The sequence below is a fragment of the Lasioglossum baleicum genome, chromosome 6 (assembly GCF_051020765.1).
Source record: "Lasioglossum baleicum chromosome 6, iyLasBale1, whole genome shotgun sequence".
NCBI classification, from domain to species: Eukaryota; Metazoa; Arthropoda; class Insecta; order Hymenoptera; family Halictidae; genus Lasioglossum; species Lasioglossum baleicum.
Window position 1 is genome coordinate 7,270,441 of NC_134934.1, and position 26,027 is coordinate 7,296,467.

General features: G+C 36.1%; 5 protein-coding genes across 19 annotated transcripts in view; 3 read left to right on the forward strand and 2 right to left on the reverse strand.

The window, feature by feature from the left end:
• Msn (serine/threonine-protein kinase msn) overlaps positions 1-6,103 on the forward strand; it is a 59,814-nt gene extending 53,711 nt beyond the window's left edge. For 11 of the 15 annotated variants that reach the window (XM_076426097.1, XM_076426096.1, XM_076426104.1 and 8 more), the window contains 2 exons: positions 469-768; positions 1,526-2,326. In XM_076426097.1, the coding sequence (XP_076282212.1) occupies positions 469-768; positions 1,526-1,609 (384 nt within the window). In that variant the 3' untranslated portion in view covers positions 1,610-2,326. Of the gene's footprint in view, positions 1-468; positions 769-1,525 lie in introns of all 15 variants that reach the window. The other 4 variants (XM_076426108.1, XM_076426112.1, XM_076426109.1 and 1 more) reach the window with 1 other exon arrangement.
• A 1,164-nt stretch (positions 6,104-7,267) lies between these two features.
• Positions 7,268-8,340, forward strand: LOC143209860 (large ribosomal subunit protein eL30-like). Its single transcript, XM_076426115.1, has 4 exons — positions 7,268-7,379; positions 7,465-7,509; positions 7,766-7,911; positions 8,147-8,340. Exons 2-4 carry the CDS (start codon positions 7,489-7,491, stop codon positions 8,322-8,324), a joined length of 345 nt encoding a protein of 114 aa, XP_076282230.1. The 5' UTR covers positions 7,268-7,379; positions 7,465-7,488; the 3' UTR covers positions 8,325-8,340.
• A 4,470-nt stretch (positions 8,341-12,810) lies between these two features.
• Hsc70-4 (heat shock protein cognate 4) lies at positions 12,811-16,578 on the forward strand. The gene is made up of 3 exons (XM_076426114.1): positions 12,811-12,969; positions 13,101-13,315; positions 14,510-16,578. Exons 2-3 carry the CDS (start codon positions 13,111-13,113, stop codon positions 16,243-16,245), a joined length of 1,941 nt encoding a protein of 646 aa, XP_076282229.1. The 5' UTR covers positions 12,811-12,969; positions 13,101-13,110; the 3' UTR covers positions 16,246-16,578.
• Positions 16,579-16,989: 411 nt separating this feature from the next.
• On the reverse strand, positions 16,990-23,091 carry LOC143209858 (E3 ubiquitin-protein ligase RNF10). The gene is made up of 12 exons (XM_076426113.1): positions 22,697-23,091; positions 21,139-21,314; positions 20,554-20,780; positions 20,329-20,419; positions 20,086-20,270; positions 19,804-19,996; positions 19,597-19,728; positions 19,307-19,529; positions 18,981-19,232; positions 18,231-18,405; positions 17,767-18,107; positions 16,990-17,317 (listed from the first exon to the last, which is right to left on the reverse strand). Exons 1-12 carry the CDS (start codon positions 22,764-22,766, stop codon positions 17,232-17,234), a joined length of 2,151 nt encoding a protein of 716 aa, XP_076282228.1. The 5' UTR covers positions 22,767-23,091; the 3' UTR covers positions 16,990-17,231.
• A 542-nt stretch (positions 23,092-23,633) lies between these two features.
• LOC143209501 (uncharacterized) lies at positions 23,634-26,011 on the reverse strand. Its single transcript, XM_076425203.1, has 2 exons — positions 25,764-26,011; positions 23,634-25,587 (listed from the first exon to the last, which is right to left on the reverse strand). The coding sequence occupies exons 1-2, from the start codon at positions 25,963-25,965 to the stop codon at positions 23,867-23,869; spliced, it is 1,923 nt and encodes a 640-aa protein (XP_076281318.1). The 5' UTR covers positions 25,966-26,011; the 3' UTR covers positions 23,634-23,866.
• Between the last annotated feature and the right edge of the window lie 16 nt (positions 26,012-26,027).

A 26,027-nucleotide genomic window follows, 5' to 3' on the forward strand; every position in this document is an offset into this window, starting at 1 on the left:
ATTTAGATTTCACATTTAAAGGTGTAGATCCGGCTCTAGCGAGAGTGTGCTGGCACACTCAACACCGCTAGACACTGTGTACGTACACGAGATTGCAAGGGTCCGGCGCCGGACCCTTGCAATCTCTCGCTCGAGCCAGATCTACACCCTCAACCCTTTCATTACCGTGGTCGAGATATCTCGCTTCCACGATGTCGAAGAAACGATGCTATGGACGAGATATTTCGTGTATGTTTATTATTGATATGTTTTATTTAAAAATTTGACACAAGTAATCGATTTTTAAGGCATGCCATCGTTGGTGGAAATTGCTTAAAGATGATAAATAGAGGATGAAATCATGGGGACGAGATATCTCGTCCAGTGAAAGGGTTAATTATACTTAAATGTCATTGGCATATTTCAATAACTCGTATTCAATTGTATTGACTAACGTATGATTTTATTGATATTCCATTTTGTTTATAGACTCAGGGACCTATTTGTCCACACTGCATCGTTGCGTTACCAAACAGCAATGGCATGCAGTTGCTATTGTGTTACGATAACGAAGGTGTATATGTCAACACTTATGGTAGAGTTTCCAAAACAATGGTTCTTCAGTGGGGTGAAATGCCCACGAGTGTTGCCTACATAGGCACGGGACAAATAATGGGCTGGGGCAATAAGGCGATTGAGATTAGGAGCGTAGAAAGTGGTCACCTCGATGGTGTATTCATGCACAAGAAAGCTCAACGGCTCAAGTTCCTTTGCGAGCGTAATGATAAGGTTCGTATGCACTTCAGGGTTTACTGTTAGAAAGTTCTTCTTACTTACCACTAAAACTACCGAGCATTAAATATACTTTTTATTTACTATGGAACAAGCCTTTGAAAATCATTCCTTCGCTGTTGCACTGATGTTCCCTCTCAATTTTTCATTACCCTGTTTGTTAATTTTTCCAATATAAAGGGTATTTTTCACTTGCAGTCGTCTGACAAAAAAAGTTTACAACAAGAGTTGCAGGGTGTGGAGTGCACAATAGATATCAGTAAAAAAATTTCGAAAATAGTTTGTTTTCATGGCGAAATCGAGGTCACCTTGGTTTTTACAAATAGGAACACATATTTTTGTTTTTACCATACATAAAGAATTCAAAACACATACTACATGATATTTTTACTAACACATTACTCGATTTACAGTAGTGGAAATGTGAAATATTTTCGTTGTAGTCGACTTTAAGACATTATTTGATTATGGTAGCAAAAATATCATGTAATATGTGTTTTGAATTCGACTTGATGCCTTCTAAATATGGTAAAAAAAGAAATATATGTTCCCATTTGTAAAACCCGAGGTGACCTCGATTTCGCCATGAAATCAAACTGTTCTCGAAATTTTTTTACTGACATCTATTGTGCAGTTCATACCCTGCAACTGTTGTTGTAAGCTTTTATTTGAACACCATGTGTACCATGTATACTGAATTCTTGTATATGTATTTTGAAAGAAACAGTTACTCATTTTACATTCTTGGTTCCAGGTATTTTTCTCGTCAGCAAAAGGCGGAAGTTCGTGTCAGATTTACTTCATGACATTGAATAAACCTGGCATGGCTAACTGGTGATCCCGAATGAGGCCAGATCTGGCCGTAAAATTACCGACGCGTATAACGAAAACAGAAAACCAATCGCCGCGTGTATCAAGATCTGCATTTTCGATATTCATGTTAACTCGTTTCTCACTGCCAAGATTAAACAACGCCATGGGGGAGAAAAAATTTGTTCAGCGTAGTCGGCATAATAATAATAATACTAATAATAATATTAATAATAATATTAATAATAATATTAATAATAATACTATTAATAATAATCAGTGTCATTCTCAATTTTCTTACAATCGTCGTTGTCATCATCGTCATCGTCATCGTTACCGTCACCATCATCGCCATCGACATCGGCAAGGTCATCACCACCACAACCACCACCACCATCACCATTACCACCACCACCACCGTCATCATCATCATCACCGATCCCGACACCATCATCATCACCATCATCGCCATCGTCATCGACATTATTATCGCCACGACCATCGTTGTTTCTCTGAACAAGACCTTTATGATCAGTATCAACATTTTTGCTCGAGTAATTGCACATCAATAATTGATAGAAACGAAGGCTACGCTAAGAAACCTCGGCAACAGCTCCGACAGTTCTTACAGAGAACGCAAGGGACACTAGCATTTGTAAATCTTCTTGTAAAGAAATTTCTGTGCTTTTTTAACCGTACACCTTTCGTGATACGGCTTAGCGTATGAAAGAGCACAGATTTTTTTTCATAAAGAAAAAATGGTTCCTTCCTCGTACCGGTGGTCCCGTTTCGTAGAAGAAAGTAAGTAGGAACGAACGAGTATGCACAAAAATTCCCTTGGCACTTTTGTAATAAGGTTCGTTATCGTTTCGTCATTGTTTCGGTACTTAGAACATTGCGGGAACCCTACCTTACACATTGGAAGGCCGGTCAATTTCGAGAAAAAGCGTTCAATGATAGATATCCAGAAACGATTACACGCCGATCGTAGTGAATTCGAATCTGTCCTGCAGTACAGTAATTCCTTCGAATGTACGTACGGAGTAGCCAACATTAACGATTCAAAACAGTATCATTATTATACCATACTATTGTCGTAGATGCAAGACATTGTGTAATATCGATGCTTTGATCTGTACAAACACGAAGACCTTCCAAAATAAGTTTTTAATGAGTAGTTAAACTTTTTTATGATAACTGAGACTACGTAAAATGTTTTGATAGATCCAAGTGCAGATACGCGAGCAAAATTGCAGTATGAGTGAGTGTTTGCGTTTTTGCGCCGAAGGTGGAACTATAGAGAGACACACAGAAAGAAAGAGAGAGCAAAATCGCGCGCGCGTGTATGTGTTGCGTGTGTGTGCGTGCGTACGTCGTTGTGTGCGTCTGTGAGAGAGTGAGTGAGAGAGAGATGGAGTATGTAAGTACCCAAAATACGTTGTTTTTTTAAATTAAATTCAATTGAATGTTATATTTTTCTTTCCTATAAGTATGTTCGATGCAATAACTACTTGCTTATAAGCGATTACTTCATATATACAGTTAAGTATAATTACGTATGTTAGGGCTCGAATATTTGCGTTATGGAAGTCTTCTGAACGGTAGAGTAACTTTGTTTGTTTCGAGAATAAAGCATTGCGGAGGTAGCAGTGAATTGGAAATGGTATAATTAAAATTAATAATAAGCAAAGTAGCTGCTAATGTTACGAATTGTATAGTTCTCGATAGGAAAGGGGACGTGTACGTTGATTCCTGCGACTCGAGATCACGGCGATGATGATGCACGACGATAAGATACACGACGTCGAGTCGCGTATCACGCGGGGGAAGTAATGAAATTTTTATTGAGACTTTTGTAGCAGGACAGTGACAAGAAAAAACATTTTTATTTTTAAGGTATTTACAGATAATAGTATCTTAAGATTGTTTTACACTCTCTACTTTGCGGTGTATGCTTGTATCGTTAGTCATGGCGTCGTTTATTCTTGACAATTAACAATAGGCGACCGCAGGAGCGCCTTTGGCTTTTATAAAGAATTTATAACTTAATAAGGCAATGCGCACAGGAAAAGGATGGTCTTCCTCTTCCTACCTTTTTATACATTCGATCGTACGCGAGTCGACATATATATATATATACATATTATATTATTCATCCCGCGAGGTCGTTATTTTGTGTAATGAGAAACTTGACAGAAAAATTTGCTAGTAATAGAACACTTCTGTTGATCGATATACATATACATATTATGACTGATTACATTTGAATTACGTCACTTGTAACTACTATAGAGCATAGGAACAAATTGTAATGTGCTCAAAGAGGTTGTCAGCGCTCCGAACGATTAATTCATTCGAACGGGTACATACCGCATAATTGCATGTACACCGTTGTACGTTTACGTTCACATGACGTATGGACGTTTTTCACAGAACTGTCTGCTAAAGCTGATTTTAGTTTGAACTGTTCGACGTGGAATCCAAGGAGATTTCTCAAGATATTTGCATTGTAACGGTAATAGAATTTATATTACATTTTTTTAAGTCTATATGTGTCAGTATGGTGTAAATTTTAAATAAATATGAATTATATATTGTATCACACTCGACAGGCGAATATAATTCGTATCTATCGTTAACACGCTATTATCAAACGTAGCAAGCAATCGAGAAATTTTCGAATTAAAGGGTTTCCAATTAGCATTCGGATTTCTGTTTATTCGAGACGCGACAAATTTATAGCAATAACGCATCGTCGAAATTAATTTTCGAATTTTTCAAATCGGCGCGCCACGACGACATCTATTTATTTGTATAGATATTCGGGTGGACCTTAGCTATGCTTGGCCGAGTGTAGCATAGGATTGTAGCATTGGCTGAGCAATAATCTGTGCAAAGTTCGTAGCATTATAACTAGACAGCGGATCTTTATGCAAAATAAAAATTCTCTAGCTGGACTGCAACAAACTGGGGTGAAATAGAAATTTTATTAGAAATAGAAAGACTGGAAATAACGTGACAGTATTCTTAAATTCTTCCAATGTTTTTACTGTTTTAAATTACACTCGTTTTTGCCATAAATGCATCAAATCCGCTGTCTAATTATAACTATTACTTCGCGCGCGTTGAATAGTACAATTTTTGTCTGAGAAATTTTGTTATTTATTCGCAAGTAATGATGACACATGCCTTATACCGTACGTAATGTGCATATAGTGCAACACATAGTACAAAATGTAGTTTTACAACTGGGAAAAAACATATCTTTATATTCGATTCTAAAATATTCTTTGCATCAATTCAGTTCGAATATTTCACATATTTTCTAAAAAAAAATAGAGTTTATTATATTTCTTTTATATGGGTGTCATTTTCTGTTTTTTTCGGAATAGTTTGTAACTGATTGTTTTCTTCTTAATTTTTCATCAACAATTCGTAATTGTTGTCCTCTCCGTATGTTGTATTCAAAATTGTTCTCACCTTTCCATGGATCTTTTCAAAATTATTTTCAAGCTTTGAGAAATAAAGTGAAGAAATTTCTGGATGAATGTAATTTTCTATCTTATTTTTAGTAAGTGATTTTATATTTTATGCTCTTTAGTAGACCTCCCGTAGTTCAAAAGAGAGAGAGAGATTTTGAATTTTGTATAAATTGTCTTTTCATCCAATGGTACAATTGTAAGAGGTGTCATGGAAAAAATTTCGTTGACAAAAAATAAGGTCCACCCTGATACACATACGTGGTACGTGATATACGCGAAGAGTGTGACATGTTTGTAAGTTCGTAACATCGTAAGCATGCGTTTCACAGAACTTTCTACTTAAAACAAAATTTAATGAAAATCCTTCTGAATGATAGACGTATATAGTTGATTTACAAGAAAAGGTTTTGATGGTTTGCAATATACTTCGCATATAACAAGACACAGTAAAAGTACATTTGTATCGAATAGGTTTTAAAGAGGAGGACGTCCGGTAAGTGCATCGAAAGACTGTCTTTTGAATGAGAACAAAATTTCTAATAAAACGCTGAAACTGAAAGAACGGAGAACAGGTGGCGAGCTTTTGAATGCGCGCGCGCGTGTGTGGAAAATAAATGAATGGGCTACACGTATGAACGGTTATTTACAAATAACACAGGAACTCTAATATTATAAACAGTAATACTAATTACTACCTTAACCAGATTCGCGTATTAATTTTGTGCAAGAATCTTATCTCATTGCTCTCCCTTTCATCCCCCTTTTTTCAGTTCCTTATTTGTGCCTACTTTATATGTTCCATCCATTATCTTTACTTGGATCGTCTTGCACATTATTTCCCAAAGATGGTAGTGATGATTTCGTAATATTATAATAATTATTATTGCTGTAGTTTATGATTGCTATTATTGTTACGATTATATCAATCCGTATGTCATTATGACCATCAACCATCATGCGGTGTATTAAGATTCTAATGATTAAGATTACTACTATCATTATTATTAGCAAAGTCAAATATACAAACAATTTGTAATTGATGCGACAGTCATTTCTTCGTATGTCCCATCGCATTTTATACATGTACACGTATTAAAACTTTTCAGTTTTAGAAATACATGGTTGCAATAACTTAAAATGCGGATGTTTCACTGTCATCATTCAATAATCATCATGGCTGATTGTTCCTACACAGTTGCCCTAAGGAAAATATAGTAATTTGGGCAAGAAGGATGTGGAATGTTAATCTTTCATGCTAGGTAATGTATTTATAATTTACTAATTATTTACAAAAAGATTAACAGTAAGTTTCTTAGAGGTAAGAAAATGATGTATAGTAAACCATTTTATGTGTACTATATTCATAATATAATTCTCTTTTTACATATTTTCTTTTTAGAAAGCAAATCGAGTGATGTCCGTTCTTAATTAATGCAATTCTTTGGAATTGTAGGTACCAATAACCATGCATGAATGTATATTTAGAGTTTTTAGCATTTATTTTTTATTAGTTACACACTATATTTTCTTCAGGAAATATGTGTATGTATATATATTATAAATAAAAAGATGACAGTCAATTGAAATTAAATAGAACTTTATTCAATGATTTTGAATAGCACTGTATTCTTTTTTGCGTGCTTTTCCTTGAACAAATTGAAATAATCTGTTTATAAATATATAATTATAAATAGCAAAGAAGAGGGATACAATAAAAGGGGAAAAGTGGTTTTCTTTCCAAGTGCCGTCTCTCGTTGTAGCCCTACTCTTTGGCAGTGTAACAATTTGTATGACAATCTCGTACACGAGTCCTACGTTTTATTTTACAATTTACAACATTGTTTGATCAGTTGGATGTTCGATTCCGATTCGATTCTTCAGAAAATCGATTCTTTGGGTGATAATATCGATCTTTTGAATCGATTCACCACATCTCGATCTTTGGGAAAATCGATTCTTTGCCGAAGAATTATAAAAACGATGGGCCATTTTTTATCTTCTTTCCTTATCCCGCAGTCTATCCATTAGTTTTCAAGATAAAACTATTACAAATTTACTGATTTGCAGTGGAGAATAGGGTTTGTTCGAGCCAATAAATATTTTCATCTTCGATTCCATTATAAAAGCAGAGTTCTGATAAAAGTCAACTACGAATGAGAAGCTGCAACACTTTCTAGTTGCTCAATTGGCTCAACCCAAGTATCCTCCTCTATACATTTTATATTTCATGGCGATCTCAAGTTCGAACGAACTTGTCTCGAAATTTCCAACTCTTTCACGTCCGGCGTGATCCGTGGCAGTACGCGTGCTGAGAAGGTATCGTAATATTTTAATATTTTACACCGATACATTCCACAATTAAGTAAAAACGTTGCTAAATTATTTCTAAATATCCTTTCAGACGCAGATATAATTAAGCAGCAAAATGGTAGCCAAGAAGAAGCAGGTAAATAATTTCGTTTACTGCACGTGTTTCATTCACTTTCCCAAGCACATGTTAAATTCCATTATTTATTCGTAATGTCATGTAGTAATAATTATTATCAAATGTATTTGCATTGAAAAAGAATAAGCATGTTGGTTTATAGTTCGGCTACAAATCGGCTTTATTACTTATTTCAATTTGAGGGTTAGTTTTGAGGCAGAAAGGCGTTGATGTGTTATTTCACAATGATTTCATGAATCCTATTTCAATTCAACAGAAGAAGTCCCAGGATGGTATCAACGCCAGATTGGCTTTGGTTATGAAGTCAGGAAAATGTGTCCTGGGCTACAAACAGACGCAGAAGTCCCTTCGTCAAGGCAAAGCGAAATTGGTCATCATTGCCAACAACACACCTCCTCTACGGTGAGACTGAGATGTAGTACTCCCCACAAAATAATGAAACGATTAGTAAAATTTGAGATCAGATCTAAAAGTTTTAAAAATCATATTTTATATTTTATATTTTTAATGATGATTCATATATTCATCATGGGAGTTCTACGGAGTAGTCTCATGTCTCAGCTTGTGAGTGCAGAGACAATTTATGTATAAAATAATGGACTAATCTCTATAAACGTTTGCATTTTTCTTTTAACAGGAAATCTGAGATCGAATACTATGCCATGTTGGCCAAGACTGGTGTACATCACTATATGGGAAACAACATAGAATTAGGTACTGCTTGTGGAAAATACTTCAGGGTATGTACCCTTTCTATCACAGACCCTGGAAACTCTGACATCATCAAATCTATGCCCCTTGGTGATCAGGCATAAATGTATATTTTTTACTTAATAAAAATATAAAAAAAAACCTGTATCGATTTTTATTTAGTACACTAATAGTTTTACTTTACTCTAGCAGGGATCTTAAATCTAAGATTAAAATATCGGTTCTAGAGCAGGCATGGCAGTGCTGCCCAGTGCTGCCAGATGAGGCATGGTCAATTCGTAGCTCGATCGGAGCGGAGGCAGTGGAGGCATTCTCAAGGAATACCCCCACTTCTTCCGCCCGCGCGTCTCGCCCCCAGTGGCGGCATAATCTTGTTTGTGTTCTATACGTTGTCTGTGATAGAAACATCTAACGACAAACAGGTTAGTTTCCGATCGACTTGGTGCAGCACTATAGCGTTTCTGAAAAAATCGAAAGCACAGGAAAAGTCAGGCGTCAGAGCACTGCAAACTGCAACTACCGACGATGTCGCCGGTGTCCATGCCACACATGTGGATTCTGTTTCCTGCTAAAGATGATGTAGGTTCTGTTCCATGCTAGGTGTGTTCCTGGAACACATCCAGGCTAAACATGATGCGCAGACAAAAGTGGCACGGCAGATGGGGGCTAGTTTCAGTATCCTGTCCAATCCTGTCCGAACACCGCTCGAGGTTGCTCATAGCGTTGGATGGTCGTAATCTATTCAGGGTCTGGCGTATACACTCTGGCGGTGCAACCTGCGGTCTCAGGGCCCTGGTATCTTCCTCCAAAGCAGCAGAAGCTGCCGGGCAGATGCTTGGGAGGGCGATACCGGGCAGCTGCGGACGCTGGCAATAAAAATTCGATATTTGACCTTGTTAAATTAAACTTTAATAAATATGAAATTGGACCTATATTGACTCGTATAAAAATGACTTTGTAAACTATAACTGAAAACTATAATCTTGCAACTACAAATTTTATTATAATCTTTATACTAACTACTTTATACTTTCAAAAAAATTTTAAAGAAATTACTAAAAAATTGTTGGTTGCTTTTGTCAAAATAAATAAGGTTCATATATTGTTAACATTACTTTGAATTCAAACAAACTACAATAATGAAGATCTTATATAAAGCCATATAAAAGTTTATAGATTTTCCGGCATCCGGATATATGTATATAATTGTAAAGTATTTAAAAAAAGGAAGGCAGACAACAAGCGGGCTTATGTGTAGATACCGAGGAGAGATAAAAAAAACTCTTAATTGACAGAATTAAGTTTCTAGAATCAATTCTTTCAATCAATCAAATTGTCTATTTTTCCTAAAAAAAATTAGCGACGCGCTAGAATGTTTTAAAATAATTTTGTTATTATGCGACATTATATAATATACGAGACAGAAAATTGAAAACACATATGAAATACCCTACAAACTCGCTTCAACACATTAGGGAAGAACAGTGACGAACTTAGAAAATAAGGAATGTGAGTACAAAATCAAGGACGAATTTGAAAAACGGATTGAATCAAGATACGTTTCAACGATCTTTCGTCAGGCAACCATGATTACTTCCAAGGTTATTTCCACCGAAGTAAATGCAGTTTACTTGAAAAAGTAAACTTGATATGACATTGCTTGTCAACTTGTCATGCACAAGACATTTCCACTAAAGGATAAAATATTTATTCTTTGTTTATTGCACGATTTTAGCAATTTCATATCGTACATATATATATATATATATATATATATATATATATATATATGTATATATATGCGTATACATATACTTACACATATATGTACATTGTCACTGTACATATTTTTATGGCGTTGACGATTTTTTGTAGTGTATAAGCAATTCTTTTGACAACACACTGAATGTAAACAAAGGAATTCTACTAAAAACCCATACGTCGCCGGGAAACGACAATCACTGGTTGTATCAGCAAAGAAATCGTTATAAAAAGACTCGAACGATATATAATCTAATAATCTATGAAAAAATACGAAGTACCATGAAATTATTGATCTCTATAAAATAATATAACGAAATATTTACGAAAACACACGAAAAATTTAATATTTTCGTTGAAGAGTTTACTGAAATAAAAATAAGATTAAATCTGTCGTAAATGCTGTAAATGTGAAATGTATACTAAAATGAAAGTATATATAATTGCTACAATATTAAACACAAATCATTTTAAATACAATAATCGTGTATAGTAACAATGTACGAGGCAATTTTGTATATTGCATATAATTACATCATGACACTGCAATCCTCTGGATTTTTCGATTAACTCAATTATAACAATGATTACAAGGTTGAAGAATTAGTGTTTCCTAAGAATGACAAAATAAACGCACAGCAAAAAAGACATTATAACCAATTTAAGAATAAAAATACAATAAAGTATAATAGCATCGAAGAAATGTGGTAACAAAATCTATTTAAATTTGCATCTCTGCGTGCTCATTCGCGATGGTCAATTGAACGGAAATAAATGCTTACACCAATTGTTTCGCATAGTTATTCACGAATAATATGATCACTAAACCAGAGATATATTTATGCAAATTCACATTTTCATAAACTAATTTGAGGAAACTGATGGTATGTAGACTTTTATATCTTTGATGAAGGATGTACATAGAGTGTATATACACACAGGCTAGATTTACGTACAATAAGAACTTTGTACAAACTGACACTATGGAATAAATAATTTATTGTCGGGCGATCAATGTCATGAGACAGACAACGTATCGAATATCGAACAGTTGTGCACAAGGCACAAGCAGGCTACAACTGCACTGTGCTCGGGACTCGAACACACTGGAAGTTTCTGTAGAGCTCGAGAACTTTACTGCAATGCTATCGTCATCGATTTCCTGCAGCGTCTTTTGCTGCATTGACTACATTTTCCTCGAACGTAACAGTCCAATCGTATGATTTGACGATGACAGACAACAAAGAATCGTTAGAAAAATTATTGACTAAATATCTATATGTTCTAACCTATAAACTGATCACTGCTTTCAGATAATAAAAGGACAATAACAGAAACTAAAGCAAACGCAGTACTTTTAAAGAAACCAATACATCAAAAATATAAAACATAAAGTAACACGTAAATACAATTAGTAATGCTATTGTAAATCTTATTTATACCGGTGCAGGGTCCGATTCACCGATAACAATACCTAATTTTTTACATCGGTACAGGTTACCAAAACCAATCGAAATTGTGAAATTTCAGAAATACAAAAGTTTTGAATTACCATATGACATATTATATTTCTATATTGCGTACTAAATGGCAATATTAATTTTTCTCTTTGCTACAAGTTAAATGCAATACTTGTAATCATGAAAATTAAGAGATGATATCACGAGAAAATATGGTACTCTCGAGTCCCTCGAGGTACGTGTAAGCATGTATATATGTACTTATATGATTCATACGTCACAAAGTGTGCGTGCGATTGTATACATATACATATATGCATCATTATACGTGACGCAAGTTGGATTTCAACAAATTTTTACTACAATGAAGCTCGGGTTACTTGCAGTTACAGATATACTATTATGGTTTCTGTAGTAACACTCTTTCCATAACTGCATTTCATTTGAAACGTGTTGAAACATTGTTGAGCGTTTGACGTGTTATTGTACAGACAATAGAGTGAAAATGCTGACTTGTCCTATGCATGTATACGTATACTACCACACGTATCCAGTTTTGAGAACGAATTCAAGTTCATCGTCGAATTTCGTGCATGCAGAATAAGAGAATACGAAATTTTACGCAGGTTCTTCGAAAACAAATAAAATGAAATCTATATTATCTATATCTGTGAAATGGCGTAAAATATATATTCGTTGAATTACAAATATTTATGATAAATATCTGTAGTCCAACTAGCTTGCTTCCAATGAAAAGATTTATTGTTTCAAGCAGCGTTACGTTCATTAATTATATTCTTTTTCCAATAAACATATGTCGTACAAACATAAATTTAAAAAACCCACGTTTGATAAAATGCTGAACCGTTTTGCACGTGTTCGTAACTCGGCAAACTCGGTAGGAAATTAATCAGTTAAGCCTTAAGCCATAAAGTCATGGATGTCAATGAAATCGTACGTCCTTGAATACAGTCGATCCAGAATCCAATGCAAATGTAAACTATGTACATAAACGCTGGTGCACGTGGCCATGTTCGGTACTTTCTAGAATTAGATATTTCTCCACTTTTCTCACGTTCGGTACTTCCGGGTCATCTGCCGTTCCGAGTTCCGGCCGGAAATCATTCTGAAAAATGATTTGACAAATTCACTGATCCTTGAAGTACATATTCGTGAGATTGTAAAACTATTTTTATGGTAATAGGGGGAGGACGAATTTGAAATATGTATGCTATCTGAAGGATATTTCGGCTGATCGATAATCGGATGAAATAGCCCTGTTGATTCACGTAGTCCGTGCTTTCGCCAATGGCTACCGTTGGATTTGATCCGCCAATGGGATTTCCTGAAGCCGACTCCTGATTGGCTGTTGCGGCGGTAGAGTGGGACGAACATTCTAGAAGCGTCCTCTGGAGAAGTGATATACGCGGAAGCGCGGTGCGGTCTCTTCACTCACGTTGCGAATCGTCGAATGAAGAACTTCTTCACTTTCCTACGAAGCTAATTTGTATAAGCGTATAAAGAAAAGGTGTGTAGGTATACACTGTTCTACGAATACGATAACGGACGGGACGCGTTGTGTCTCCCGAAAGATCTTCCTTCGTTAGCGTTGTTCGGATTTCATTATTTAAACAGAATTTCTTTGTTTTCTTCTTACAGAAAAGCAAAGATGGACAAAGCACCCGCAGTTGGTATTGATCTTGGCACCACCTACTCCTGTGTTGGTGTCTTCCAGCATGGAAAAGTGGAAATCATCGCCAATGATCAAGGAAACCGAACAACACCCAGCTATGTGGCGTTCACAGATACCGAACGGTTAATCGGTGATGCCGCCAAAAACCAAGTCGCCATGAACCCCAACAACACAATCTTCGGTAAGCATTTTTAAGCTAATTATTCATCCGATCGATAGCTATCTGTCCGAGGAAACGCCCCTTCCATTTATCTCTCTTATCTTATCCTTTTCCTTGTAAGCAAGACTTCCGCGGTAGCGTCATGCCTCACTTCGAAAATCGTGGTCAGATATTGTACTGGGAATTCTGTACGAATTAACTTCTCAACGAGAATATTTCATTCAATTTGAAAACTAATGAAATCTTTTATTTTAATCTGCATAAACGAGAATGAGAATTGTTCGACTTTTATTTAGAAGACATTTTGTCGAATATCATCATTTGTAAGAAAGACTTTCGTGGTAGCGTCATTCCTAATTTCGAAAATCGTGGTCAGATATTGTACTGTAAATTCTGTATGAATTAACTTCTCGGCGAATATTTGATTTGATTTTAAACTAATGAAATCTTTTATTTTAATCTGCATAGACGAGAACAAGAATGGTTCGATTTTTATTTAGATACTTTGTCGAATATTATAGGTGCATAATATGCAAATATGTAATTTCAATATTCATGTATAATTCAAGCATTCTGTGAAATATGTTCTACGTAAATCTCGCAGAATTTCTTGCAACGATTTACATGTTATTTCAATACAAGTAAAAACGAACGTAAGACAAAAAGATAATGTACGCAAGTGCTTCGGAATATTGGCAGTAGGCGTGGAAATGGGTAGAAAGGTCAATCCATAATGCTACTCTCTATATATGTTAACCTCACACGCGTTATGGTTAGGGTCATGGCTCCTAGAGGACGCCTGTTTAGTACCTTATTAGGTCAGCGTCGCTATAGCGAGTAGCCTCGAAAATGTTTGTTGCGTGTTCAAACTTTGTGCTCGCAAAATGTGAACAGCAATAAATATAATTTAACGATTTAAAACAATAATGAACACTTTAAAATGGTGCATATTGAACACCACTTTAGTCTGGCAGAGTTAATCGTTAGTGTACTTCCGTTATGAGATAATTGATCTGTGAATTTACAATATACAAGTTATTAGCTTTGTATCTTTGTATCTAAATTGTTCCAGTTTAGTATGTTGATTGTATTAATTCTAATTTTATTGCAAAACTCGACCTATCGATATTTGAAATATTGTAAAGTAATATCGGAACAATCGATTTGAAAAGTAAATGTTATTCGGTAGTCTAATTTTGTTTTCCTATTTTTCAGATGCTAAACGTCTTATTGGACGTCGGTTCGATGACACAACGGTTCAAGCTGACATGAAACATTGGCCCTTCACTATTGTAAATGATGATGGCAAGCCGAAGATTAAGGTACAATACAAAGGAGAGATGAAGACCTTCTTCCCTGAAGAAGTGAGTTCAATGGTTCTGGTAAAGATGAAGGATACTGCTGAGGCTTACCTTGGAAAGACCGTCACGAATGCCGTGATCACTGTACCTGCTTACTTCAACGACTCGCAGCGTCAGGCAACCAAGGACGCTGGTACCATCTCTGGCTTGAACGTTTTACGTATCATCAACGAGCCGACCGCCGCCGCCATTGCTTACGGCTTGGACAAGAAAGCCATCGGCGAGCGTAACGTCCTAATCTTCGATCTTGGTGGCGGCACTTTTGATGTGTCGATTTTGACCATTGAAGATGGCATATTTGAGGTCAAGTCCACTGCTGGAGACACTCACCTTGGCGGTGAAGATTTTGATAACCGTATGGTCAACCACTTCGTACAGGAGTTCAAGCGTAAATACAAGAAAGACCTGACCGCTAACAAGCGTGCTCTCCGTCGTCTTCGGACTGCTTGTGAGCGCGCGAAGCGTACTTTGTCATCATCTACACAGGCAACGATTGAAATCGATTCCCTCTATGAGGGAGTTGATTTCTATACCTCGATCACAAGGGCTCGTTTCGAAGAGCTCTGCGCTGATCTCTTCAGAGGAACACTCGAGCCGGTAGAGAAATCGCTGCGCGATGCTAAGATGGACAAGGCTCAAATTCACGACATCGTCTTGGTAGGTGGATCCACCCGTATCCCGAAGATTCAGAAGCTGTTGCAGGACTTCTTCAATGGCAAGGAGTTGAATAAATCCATCAATCCTGATGAGGCTGTAGCTTATGGAGCTGCTGTGCAAGCTGCCATCCTGCATGGTGACAAATCTGAAGCCGTACAAGACTTGCTGCTTCTCGATGTTACACCTCTGTCCCTCGGTATTGAAACTGCTGGCGGTGTCATGACTGCTCTCATCAAGAGGAACACGACCATTCCAACGAAACAAACTCAAACTTTCACTACCTACGCCGATAACCAACCCGGTGTATTGATCCAAGTCTACGAGGGAGAGCGAGCCATGACGAAGGACAACAATCTTTTGGGTAAATTCGAGCTCAGCGGAATCCCACCAGCACCTCGTGGTGTTCCTCAAATCGAAGTCACCTTTGACATCGACGCGAACGGTATCCTAAATGTCTCCGCAGTGGACAAGTCTACTGGCAAAGAGAACAAGATCACCATCACCAACGACAAGGGCCGTCTTAGCAAAGAAGACATTGAAAGAATGGTCAACGAAGCAGAGAAATATCGTACGGAAGACGATAAACAGAAGGAACGCATTTCTGTTAAGAACAATCTTGAATCTTACTGCTTCAACATGAGAAGTACAGTGGAAGACGAGAAATTGAAGGACAAGATCAGCGCTAGCGACAAGCAGATGATACTGGACAAATGCAACGAGACCATCAAGTGGCTTGATGCCAACCAACTTGCTGACAAGGAGGAATTCGAACACAAGCAAAAGGAGTTAGAAACCATATACAATCCAATTGTCACGAAATTGTACCAAGGTGGCAGTATGCCCGGTGGAATGCCTGGTGGTATGCCTGGTGCACCTGGTGGAGCTCCCACTGGCGGTGCATCTGGCGGACCTACCATCGAAGAAGTCGATTAATTGTCTCATTTACCACTGCCCTTCTACATGGCCCCACGAAAAAAAAACAATGAGCGAATTTGAAGAACATAGAATTATTACATCTACGGTCTTCTCTCTCCACAGTAATAATTTAGCCATGTTTGTTACTTTATATACGCATTTAAAAACATTACATTAATTTATTTTATTTCTGTAAACTGTATAAATACTTTATTCAACTTTTGTATTGTGGAGTATATGAAAAAAAAAGATAATTTAACTGTACTTATTTAATAATGTTGATAGAAAGATCCGTTGTTGATTTTCTATGTTCGCAAAACTTCGTCTAAAAATAAAATCAATCTTGTGAAACTTCTGTGGACTTCAATTATATGACTTCCTATATCCCATAATTTAAGAAACTTTATAATTAAGCAGAATTTTTCTAATATAACTGCAATCCTTGGATAAAGTTCTATTCTCTTCGTTTCTGAAATGTAAATTGCATAAGTATTTCATATTTAGTAACGAATAAACTTATAAATCCGGCAAATTTCAATTAAAGTAAAATTAATTATATTTGCTAAATGTTTATTAAATTTATGTAGTAAATTTTATTCATAACTTCAAAGCTAGAAATGTTTCAATATGAATTTTAAATGGTGTTTGTATTGGTAAATTGTGTACCATCGTCTTTTAAATGTACAGAAAAAGTTTCAAGTTAAATTAGAGTGTGAATATTTGAATCCGTGTAGAATCATTCGATTAATAGAAAAGTCATACTTTTCAGAAAAACAATTTTATTTGTAAGCACAACAGACTGCTACAGAAAACAATTTTTTGGTAATCGATAATGACAAAAATTGGGCAGGCGTGCAATGAGGCACAGTTACATCGTGATCTGTATTAGTACTTCATTAATTTTCTAGAATGTACTAAAAGAATCATAAAATATTGTACAGAAAAAATCTTGGACAAAATTTAAAGGTATGAACGTAAAATATAAGCAATATTAGGGCAGAAAATTAAGATGTGTGTGCCATAGTAGTTGCGAACAATAGTGTCGATTTCCCTTTCTTCTTTTTTTTTCTTCCACCATCCTTTTTGCCCCCTGAAAAAATAATATGTGAAATTATTATCGTTGCAAAGCCATGGGACTCGTTAAAAGATAGACGAAGGGGATGACGACGGCGAATGCTTTATTACTGGGTTACTTTTGCTTGAAATTATTGAGAACTTTGATGCACCACCGACGAGGTATAAGGATACGCCTATTATTCAATGTATTTGTGCGGCCTACTTTTGTGGGGTTACGTAACCTCATTACCATTTTCATTTCGCCTATTTGCATGCAAATGGAGCGATCCAGCACGCGAAACAACAATTCAGAACAGAACTAGACTTATTTATTTACTTGTGGCACGAAGATTCTGGCATAAACTCGTCTAAATCGCGTGAAATGAAATGGCAAGGGGATTTTACATGGCCCCCGAAAAGTGGGCCGCAAAAATACATTGGATGATAGGTCTATCCTTATACCTAGTCGGTGGTTGCACTTACCTAGTAACTTTGTTTGCTCTAAAGCGACTGCCAAAGCATCGCCAAAACTCTGACTGTACGTTGGTGGCGAGGCGTACTCTTCTTCCTCGTTATGACTGGAGAACGACTGAACAGACACAGTTGAACTCGACTTTTCCTGAGCAGAAGCTACACATGGCCACGCAACTGATGATTTTAGGCGCGTGCCGGTATTCCGTAACATTTCCGCGAACGATGGTCCCTGTTCATGTGCAGTATTGTCGGCTTGTCTGTCGCGCACAATTTCGTCGAACGTACTCATTGATGGACTGCCAGCTATGCTCGACGCTGTTGTTGATTCCGGTGGCGATGTAACAGTTTCCCTGTACGAACATTATTTATCTATGTATATACTATCTTGACAAATTTCAATATATCGTCGCGTTTTTAATTTAAAACGTTTCTGTGTGTTTGAATCCATAGTAATAATAATAATGTATACATACTCAGAAAATAACAATTCTGGCTGCCACTGAGGAAAATGCCTTTGTGAATCGATGTGTACATTCGGCCTTGGAAATTTTCCCATTCGCTTGTTTTGCTCTTCTGTGATCTTCTTCTCTCTCTTTCTTTCTTCTCGTTCTCGTTGTTGTCGGCGTTTCTGTCTCAGTGCCAATTGGTCTGCGAAAATTTCAACATGGATTACTTTGTTGGTAAAAAGTACGGGTGTGCGAGAACCCGAAATATCGGGAACGTGATGGTCGGGATGAGTCGGGTTCCCGAAAATTTCGAAAATATGCCACATGACACTCTTGAAAAGAATTCGTGATGGACAACATTCTTTCAATGAAAAGAATTTTGTATAGTAATTAAATATTTATATTATATTAAATACATATATAATATATTTATATAAATATATAAAGAATAAATTATTATTTCGAGAATCCCCCCCTCCCCCCCCCCGATAAATTCGAGAAATTTTCGGGTACCCGTCCCGATCCCGATATTTCGGGTTCTCGCACACCCCTGGTAAAAAGGAAAGCAATGTTTTAGTTTAGAAGTAGACGTGAAAAAAGGGTGGAATATAAAATTTGACAGAATGTAAATAGAACAATTTTTATTCTTTTGAGACCTGCAAAGGCTACTACCACCGGAAATAAGATTGTATTTTATTCCACTTTCTCTTAAAACTCGTCTAGAACAATTGAAAATTGCATGAACATCCGCAATGTATTTAGAAGAATTGAAATTACCTTGAAACGATGTAAGAACCTCTTGTGATATAATTGGTGGTTGTAAATCAATTTCTGCTAGTTCAAATTGGCAAGTAAGAGGCAAATGACATAGATACCTCAGTCTACGTCTTAGATCTTCGGTAATACTTCCACCTTCTTTCTCCAAGAGCTTTCCCTTTATTGTATGAGGAGAATTTTCAAGACTACCGTACTGCTGTTCCAGCATTTTTACGTTCATTGCGTGAAGATACAAATGTTGCCCGTCATCCGCTGAAAATTTAAAAATAAATTAATCACTTAAAATAGAAAGAGGTGTAACAAAAACATATTCGCTAATCACAAACCTTGATAGAAGTAAAAGAATTTTTGTACGCCCGAAGTCGACTGCGAGATGTTTAAACTTTCTATTATTTTGGAAGATGCTTCGTCATCATTTTTTATTTCTTTTTCGTTGGCAACGTTGATGGTTTCTTCATGATTTTCTAACTCGTGTTGAACTGATTGTTGGTCTTCGGTAAGATTGTCCTCTTCTTGTGTTGCTTCATCCGCTTCTGATTTCGATTTTATCTGTAATCGAAGTATCGTAAATCACTAATATAATGCATTATGTTTTAGTTAAGTACACTGATGTTACCTCATTTAACAATTCTTCTCTTTTTGAAAGTTCATTAAGTGCTTGTTCAATGTAGCAATTTTCTGGCGAATCAGGATTATCTAACATTTCTAATTTTAATTGAACTCGTTCGCATTCGATAATATTCATAACCTGAGTAAAATTTTATGGACACATTAAAATTTTCGAAATGATACATTTCAATTACCTAAAACTCTAAGTACTTACGTAATCTGTATTTGCTATAAGAAGTTTTGAGTACACCTCGTTGCTTATGGTCTCTGCAGCGGAGAAAAAGTTTGTTGGATTTTGAGGTATAGAACCAACGGGCGCCGCGAGCAATGATCCTCTCTCGCGACGCATTAAACGTAAAGTAACGATATCTCCTAAATTTAGCGTGTTCTGTGTGATTTCAGTGACACTAAAAGCAATAATAATACCGGGATTTAAAAATTTTCCATTTTAGGGTACTCTAAATACGCTTTTAGTTTCAATCGGCTTTGAAATTACCTTTTCAAATCGGACTTTTGAATTAATTCGTAACAAATTGGACATTTGCGCCAAGACTTGTCAGAAAGTGACAAATAATGAAGAATGCAAGGCCAACAATAAACGTGACCACAACGTGTCATTTTTCCAGCAACTGGTGTACACAAACAAATGGGGCATGACAAATTTTCAGGACTATGGATTTTCTGAAATGAAAATATATATGAATATCAAAAAATTCGAAAAATATCATTTCTAACCTACAATTTGTTCTACTAGTTTCCAATCAACTAGAGAGTCAGGATCAGTCAGATAAGATGAATAATTCCCATTGGCAGTTACAACAAATTGGCAGCTAAAAGAAAAATAATCTTTAGTGTAGAAAGATTAGAGTCTATGATTTTGAACGTATACTGAAGGGAAACGTGTACACAGATTCCGAGAACTATGTTTTCGAGAATTGAGTGACATATGGTGCTCTAATTTTACCTGGCTTGTAGAAACTGTTCTTTGTTGTACTTATGTCGCTGGACTGGTGGAAGCCATCGATTACTGTTGCGCGAGTAACCCTTTGTAGATTTCCCATGACTCCATACACCTGAACCACCTTGCATTTCACGTGGTTCATAATGAAAATTCAGCAAGTGATTCAAATTCTGCTTTTTACTTCCTTGGACCACTACTGAGCCATGCTCAGCTATTTCCGTTTGCACTACCTGTAAGAAATTATGAAATTTAGCATCTCAGTCAGCAAAAATGCTAGATTCTGGCCATGCGACACCATCCCGCCATAATCCTGGCTGCTCGGTCCATTTTAAGAGGGCAGCTTGTGCAGGGATGGTGCCGAGGGAAGAATACGAGTCCACGCGATCTTCTTTGGCATGGCCAGAATCTAGCCATCATGTGCTTCGAGCAGCTTCGAGAGACGTTTGGCCAATATAACGCCCGTTAGGTGGCCTCCACACGCTGGGCTCGAGATGTGCCTCGACAGGCCTGGTTGACTGGGATGTTACCATGGAAGTTATCCAAGTGCTATGATAATTGTGTTTGAGATAATAGAATTTAAATAGACACCTTGGTATCCTCCTTTGCACTGCCATGATATTGTCCTTTAGGTTTTGGTCTCTTATCAAAACTTTTTGTTTTCTGTACATTGCACTTCCTTGGTTGTTCATACTTTGAGAAACTACAAGTACCAGTTGGTTCGCGTCGGCGTGAGGTCTTCGGGAAGAGCTTGTTATTTGTAACATCTAGAAATGACAATAATTCTGAGAAACAGAAATATCAAGACAATAGCAGCGGAAGGAAGGGAAGGCTAATAGCAATGGAAGGAAAAGACAAAATAACAGATAAGCAATCTCTTTTACATTTTCCTCATAACTGGGCTAATCACATAGCATAAATTATTACTCGATCATTTTTGTTCACTGTAATTTACATCTCTGAAGAATATTGACAAATATGTAAAAACATTTTGTTCATAACAACTATCTTCCAAATACTTATTAACCCTTAGCACTCGAATAGTGACTCTCAATTACTCAACATTTAAGTACTGTATGAGCTATCAATTTCATATTCATACAAAGAAAAAAATGAACATACAATGGAATTATTCTAGGTTGGAAGAAATGTTTAATTTTCAAGTTAAAATAGCACCAAGTGCAAAGGGTTAAAGCCCATCAACCCCAAATTTTTCAGTCATATCATATGTAAACAAGTAAAAAATGATTCTAAATTTATTGTACGCATCAGTATAAGATATTAACAGTTGTATAAATAGAGATAGAAACCTTGTTCTTTTATTAGACTCATCGTATATCTATTCTTTTAAATATATGTAATTATATTACATTTTCCCTTAAATTATGATATATAAATAGTTATTTAACATACGGGCGATTAATAAACTTTACCTTAAAAACAATCTATTGTCATTTTATCATTACATAGTGCTTTTGTTCATATCATTGTGATAGAAATAAAAAGAAACAATTCATATGAGTCATCTTTTTATCTTTTTGTATGAATTAATGGATCACCTACAGATATAGTAATCTTCATAATGTTCAGCAAAATAGCATTTGTTTTAGCAAATATAATGCTGTGTAATATAAATAATAATGATAGCAGAACAAAAATAAATTTACTAAAACGTTAAGTATTTTGAGTTCCAAACAATATTTATATCAATGATTTATTCATTAAGTCAGCAGGAATAAGTTTCAACAATAAATTGAAATTGCATAACATTGTTTACAGTTGGTTCACTTAATAATTTTTCAATGAATAAGTTGGAGTCGGACCTTTTAATTCGTCTGATATTCTTTTAAGAATTTTTTCTCTTCAATTTTATTATAATAATTATAGTTTAGTAATAAAAAGAGGTTGCGCTAATCTAAAAAATGTTTTCGTCTAATGTGATACTATATATTTAGATTCTATTGGCGAACTTCTTGTGAAGAAGTATAATGTTTGGAATTCAAAATAATTAACGAATGAACAGAGTATGAAAAGTCATTGAATTGTGAATATCTGAGCTCGTCTTTTCGCAATGAAATACGCACATATAAGACGTCACTGAAAAGATGACGTCGCTATCGAAGCGATCGACATTCGGATAACGACGCACCTTGAGTTTTCTTTGCATCAGTAGGACCCCCCTTTGCCGAGGATTGCGAAAATTTTGTGTTCTTTTCCATTTCCGGCACGAATGTGTTCGTGCTGATGTCGAGCGTAAATGAGGCTTTCGTCTCCTCCGTATGGAGAAACAGTGTATTTCTGCAGGACCTTCATCTTCTTCAATAAGCCATGTTTTCCCAGCGTTAAATATATAGAAAATATCCTCGAGATGCCGATAATCGACGCCCGATGAGACGGTACTACGATAACCACGGACACGGTCTTCAACAGAGCAAAAGCTCTGTCTCCTGTTTTCGTCGTAAACGACGATAACTCGTTTTCTGGCTCAGCGGCCGAAAGCGGTCGCGATCTCGTCGCTATGATGGCGACGAAACTAATGACTTGCGCAACCGGAAGTACGGTGAAACACTTGTCGACTACACTAATCTTGCGAACATCTAGAAAATTATGTACTTATTTACAGAGCTGGGGAAAATAGCAATTATAAATAAATACTATTTATTTAATGCAATAATTTTTGAAAATAGTATTTTATTTGAAGAATATTGAAAATACTTTGTATATGCGTCGAGTGGTAGAGGTTCATTTGATTTCCGGTGTTTGAAGTTGTGTTTATGTTTATAACGATTGGTTCAGAACACGGTGCGTTCAGAAAATGTTAGAATTGTTTTTAAATAATTTAACATAATCATTTTGTCTAGGTATTGTGTGGTAAATTGTTAGCTAGTGTTTTAATGTAAATTCAAGCTTTTATGTGTAAATTCAATGGCAAATTTGGAATTTTTATTTTCAACTTATGAAATTATCGGTCGTGCAATTGAAATCGTATAAACGCGCGCTTAGGAACTTCCTACTTCCACGTTACGATTCAAATAGTCGCACGGCGTCTTTCCAAATAAATTCTTTATGAACGTGCGGCAGACAAATAATCAATACAAATATAGAAGTTCGTGTTAAAATTTTATTTATAATTCATATAATATTAAATCTTACGCAAATACAAAAATTCCATTTTTATTCTTCATTATTTGAAGCATTGTATATGTACAAAATCTCGAGCCTAATTATCACTTATTATACATTTGTATAGAGAATTCTGGTTTTTGTTTAAATCATACAGTGTGTATTGCCATTATGGTATTTAATTACATGTTCTATATTATTTATTGAGTTTTGCCAGTGTATTACAAAGTTCGTTTCTGTGCTCTTCCAATATACTGTAAAACTTATCAAAAAATAGTTTTGCAGATTCCTCAATATATGTTTTCTGCCTGCGTACCGCATCTAATTTATTTGCCGCTTCTTCCAGTTCCTCTGAAACCTTTTGCCTATCTGGAACGGAATCTTGTATCTCCTTAATTTCATTTTGTAACGCTTTTATATGTTCCTTTAATTTCGCCTCTTCGTTCTTGATGTCTGTTTTCATCTTATTGATGAAATCTTTCTTCTCCTTGAGTGCATTGGCAAAATCACTGCTCTCATCTTCCAAGATCTTTATTTTCTCTTGAAGATCTTCTTTCTTGTTGGAACTCAATTCTATGAAACGTTCTTTATCAACGATCTGTTTCTTAATCAATTCTTTGAAATCATTCATCAAGGTAGCTTTAGCATGCAGTACATCCATACTCTGAGAATCGAAGATACCCTTTTCCGGCATTTTTAATTCCTCAATGTCTACGCCCATATCTTTGTTAAAGTTCATCAAGATTTCCTTATTATACGTTAGGATCAGCTTCGTCAAATCGTTAGTGACCGACGATAATGTCATGTCTATTGTAAAGCTCTCTTTCTGTATATCCTGCAAATGCTCATCAAATTGTTGCATGTAACCCTGAATCTTTTTACACTTTTCTAATATACTTTCTTTTTCTGCTTTGGACATTGGCTGCTGCTTAATTTCAGAAAGTAAATCTTCATGGCATTTCGTTTGCAAATGAATATGATCATTAAGAATCTTGGAGTCAGCATTTATTTTTTTTGTGTCGAAAACAATCGTTTTTATGTAATCCTCTTTCGCTTTGATATCACTTTGCTGATTCTCTTCGTCTTTTTTTAATTCTGCCAGGATATTCTGTGAGCGATTTATATCTTCGTCGATGTTTTGTGCTTTTTCTTCTACTGCCTGCAATTTGTTCTCGTTCTCGTCTAGTTCAAACTGTACAGTGCTCATGTCTTTCTCAGTGACTCCATGCTGGTGTACAAATTCTTCTAAATATTTTGCAACCATTTCCTCTTCTTCGTCGAGTTTTTCATTGTTCCAAGCGTTGTACAATTCGATCATAGAGACTAAATTATACTTATGCATATTAACCTCCCTTTTATCTCCCACGAAAGGCAAATGATCTAAATCATAATTTTGCAAAGCTATTTCCTTAACTTCGCAAGTTTCCACCAACCAGCAGATCCAGCGTAAAACATTTGGCCAGGAGTGCATAGCGTTAGCAGTTTTCAACCAAGATTTAGTGATAACACCAGGATAATGAAGCTTCTTGGCAATTTTCGGCAACTCCTCCACGTAATTAGTAATTGTTAGAACTGATTTCATGTCTAGCATTTTAACTAGGTAAGCAGAAACTTCTATGAACATTTTTAGAGTAATTGGCTTTATACTACCATTGCTGTTAAGCATATGAGTAAGCTGATTCACATTGAAGTAACTATCTATTTTGTGGAGCATGTCAGCCTGATGAACTTTGTCTACGAAAGATTTCTGGTCTTTCTTGGCACCTTTGCCTCCTAGGCTGCTGATACGATCAGCAGATGAGGATCTGGGTCCAGTTGGAAGGTTAGAGGGTCCGGACATGAGAAGTACAGGCTGTTTTCCATTGTGTATGCTTGGCGTTGTTGGAGCTGATGGTCCATGACTCAGTGGTGTTTTACCTAAGAAAACAATATTATGCAAGGTCATAAAAGAATAGTAGAATTGTGTATGATCTATGTTATAGCATGGACCCGAGGGTCTTGTTTACAATTAAATCGAACCTTTACTGTAGCTATATATGTAGAAAATAATATGGGGTTAATCAAATGTAACGAAAGGGATAATAAATAGTTACCTGATGGTTTGAGAATCGATCCTCTAGTGCTCGCTCTGTCACATGATTTTTGTCGAACCCTGGGTATAAAACTTTCACTGGAGCTTCTGACAATCTTCGATTTGAGTGTTTGCGTCCTCCTTGTGTCGCCCCGTGACATACCTTTGTCATCTCTGGCAAGTGTGGATATTCTCATCGGATTCGTAGATGAATTGCTTTGCATTTTCGGCGAAGTAGACTAACACTTTTCACAATGAAATACTGACTGAAAATTCAGCGAATAAA

Bases quoted from the DNA above. Each gene is read 5' to 3' on its own strand.
- LOC143209860 (XM_076426115.1), top strand. From the start codon at position 7,489: ATGGTAGCCAAGAAGAAGCAG. The intron at 7,510-7,765 runs GTAAATAATTTC...TCAATTCAACAG, and splicing joins TGGTAGCCAAGAAGAAGCAG to AAGAAGTCCCAGGATGGTAT. The intron at 7,912-8,146 runs GTGAGACTGAGA...TTCTTTTAACAG, and splicing joins AACAACACACCTCCTCTACG to GAAATCTGAGATCGAATACT.
- Hsc70-4 (XM_076426114.1), top strand. From the start codon at position 13,111: ATGGACAAAGCACCCGCAGTTGGTATTGATCTTGGCACCACCTACTCC. The intron at 13,316-14,509 runs GTAAGCATTTTT...CCTATTTTTCAG, and splicing joins CCCCAACAACACAATCTTCG to ATGCTAAACGTCTTATTGGA.
- LOC143209858 (XM_076426113.1), bottom strand. From the start codon at position 22,766: ATGGAAAAGAACACAAAATTTTCGCAATCCTCGGCAAAGGGGGGTCCT. The intron at 19,997-20,085 runs GTAATTTCAAAG...TATTGCTTTTAG, and splicing joins CAAAAGTCCGATTTGAAAAG to TGTCACTGAAATCACACAGA. The intron at 19,729-19,803 runs GTAAGTACTTAG...AATTTTACTCAG, and splicing joins TTATAGCAAATACAGATTAC to GTTATGAATATTATCGAATG.
- LOC143209501 (XM_076425203.1), bottom strand. From the start codon at position 25,965: ATGCAAAGCAATTCATCTACGAATCCGATGAGAATATCCACACTTGCC. The intron at 25,588-25,763 runs GTAACTATTTAT...TTGTTTTCTTAG, and splicing joins ATCGATTCTCAAACCATCAG to GTAAAACACCACTGAGTCAT.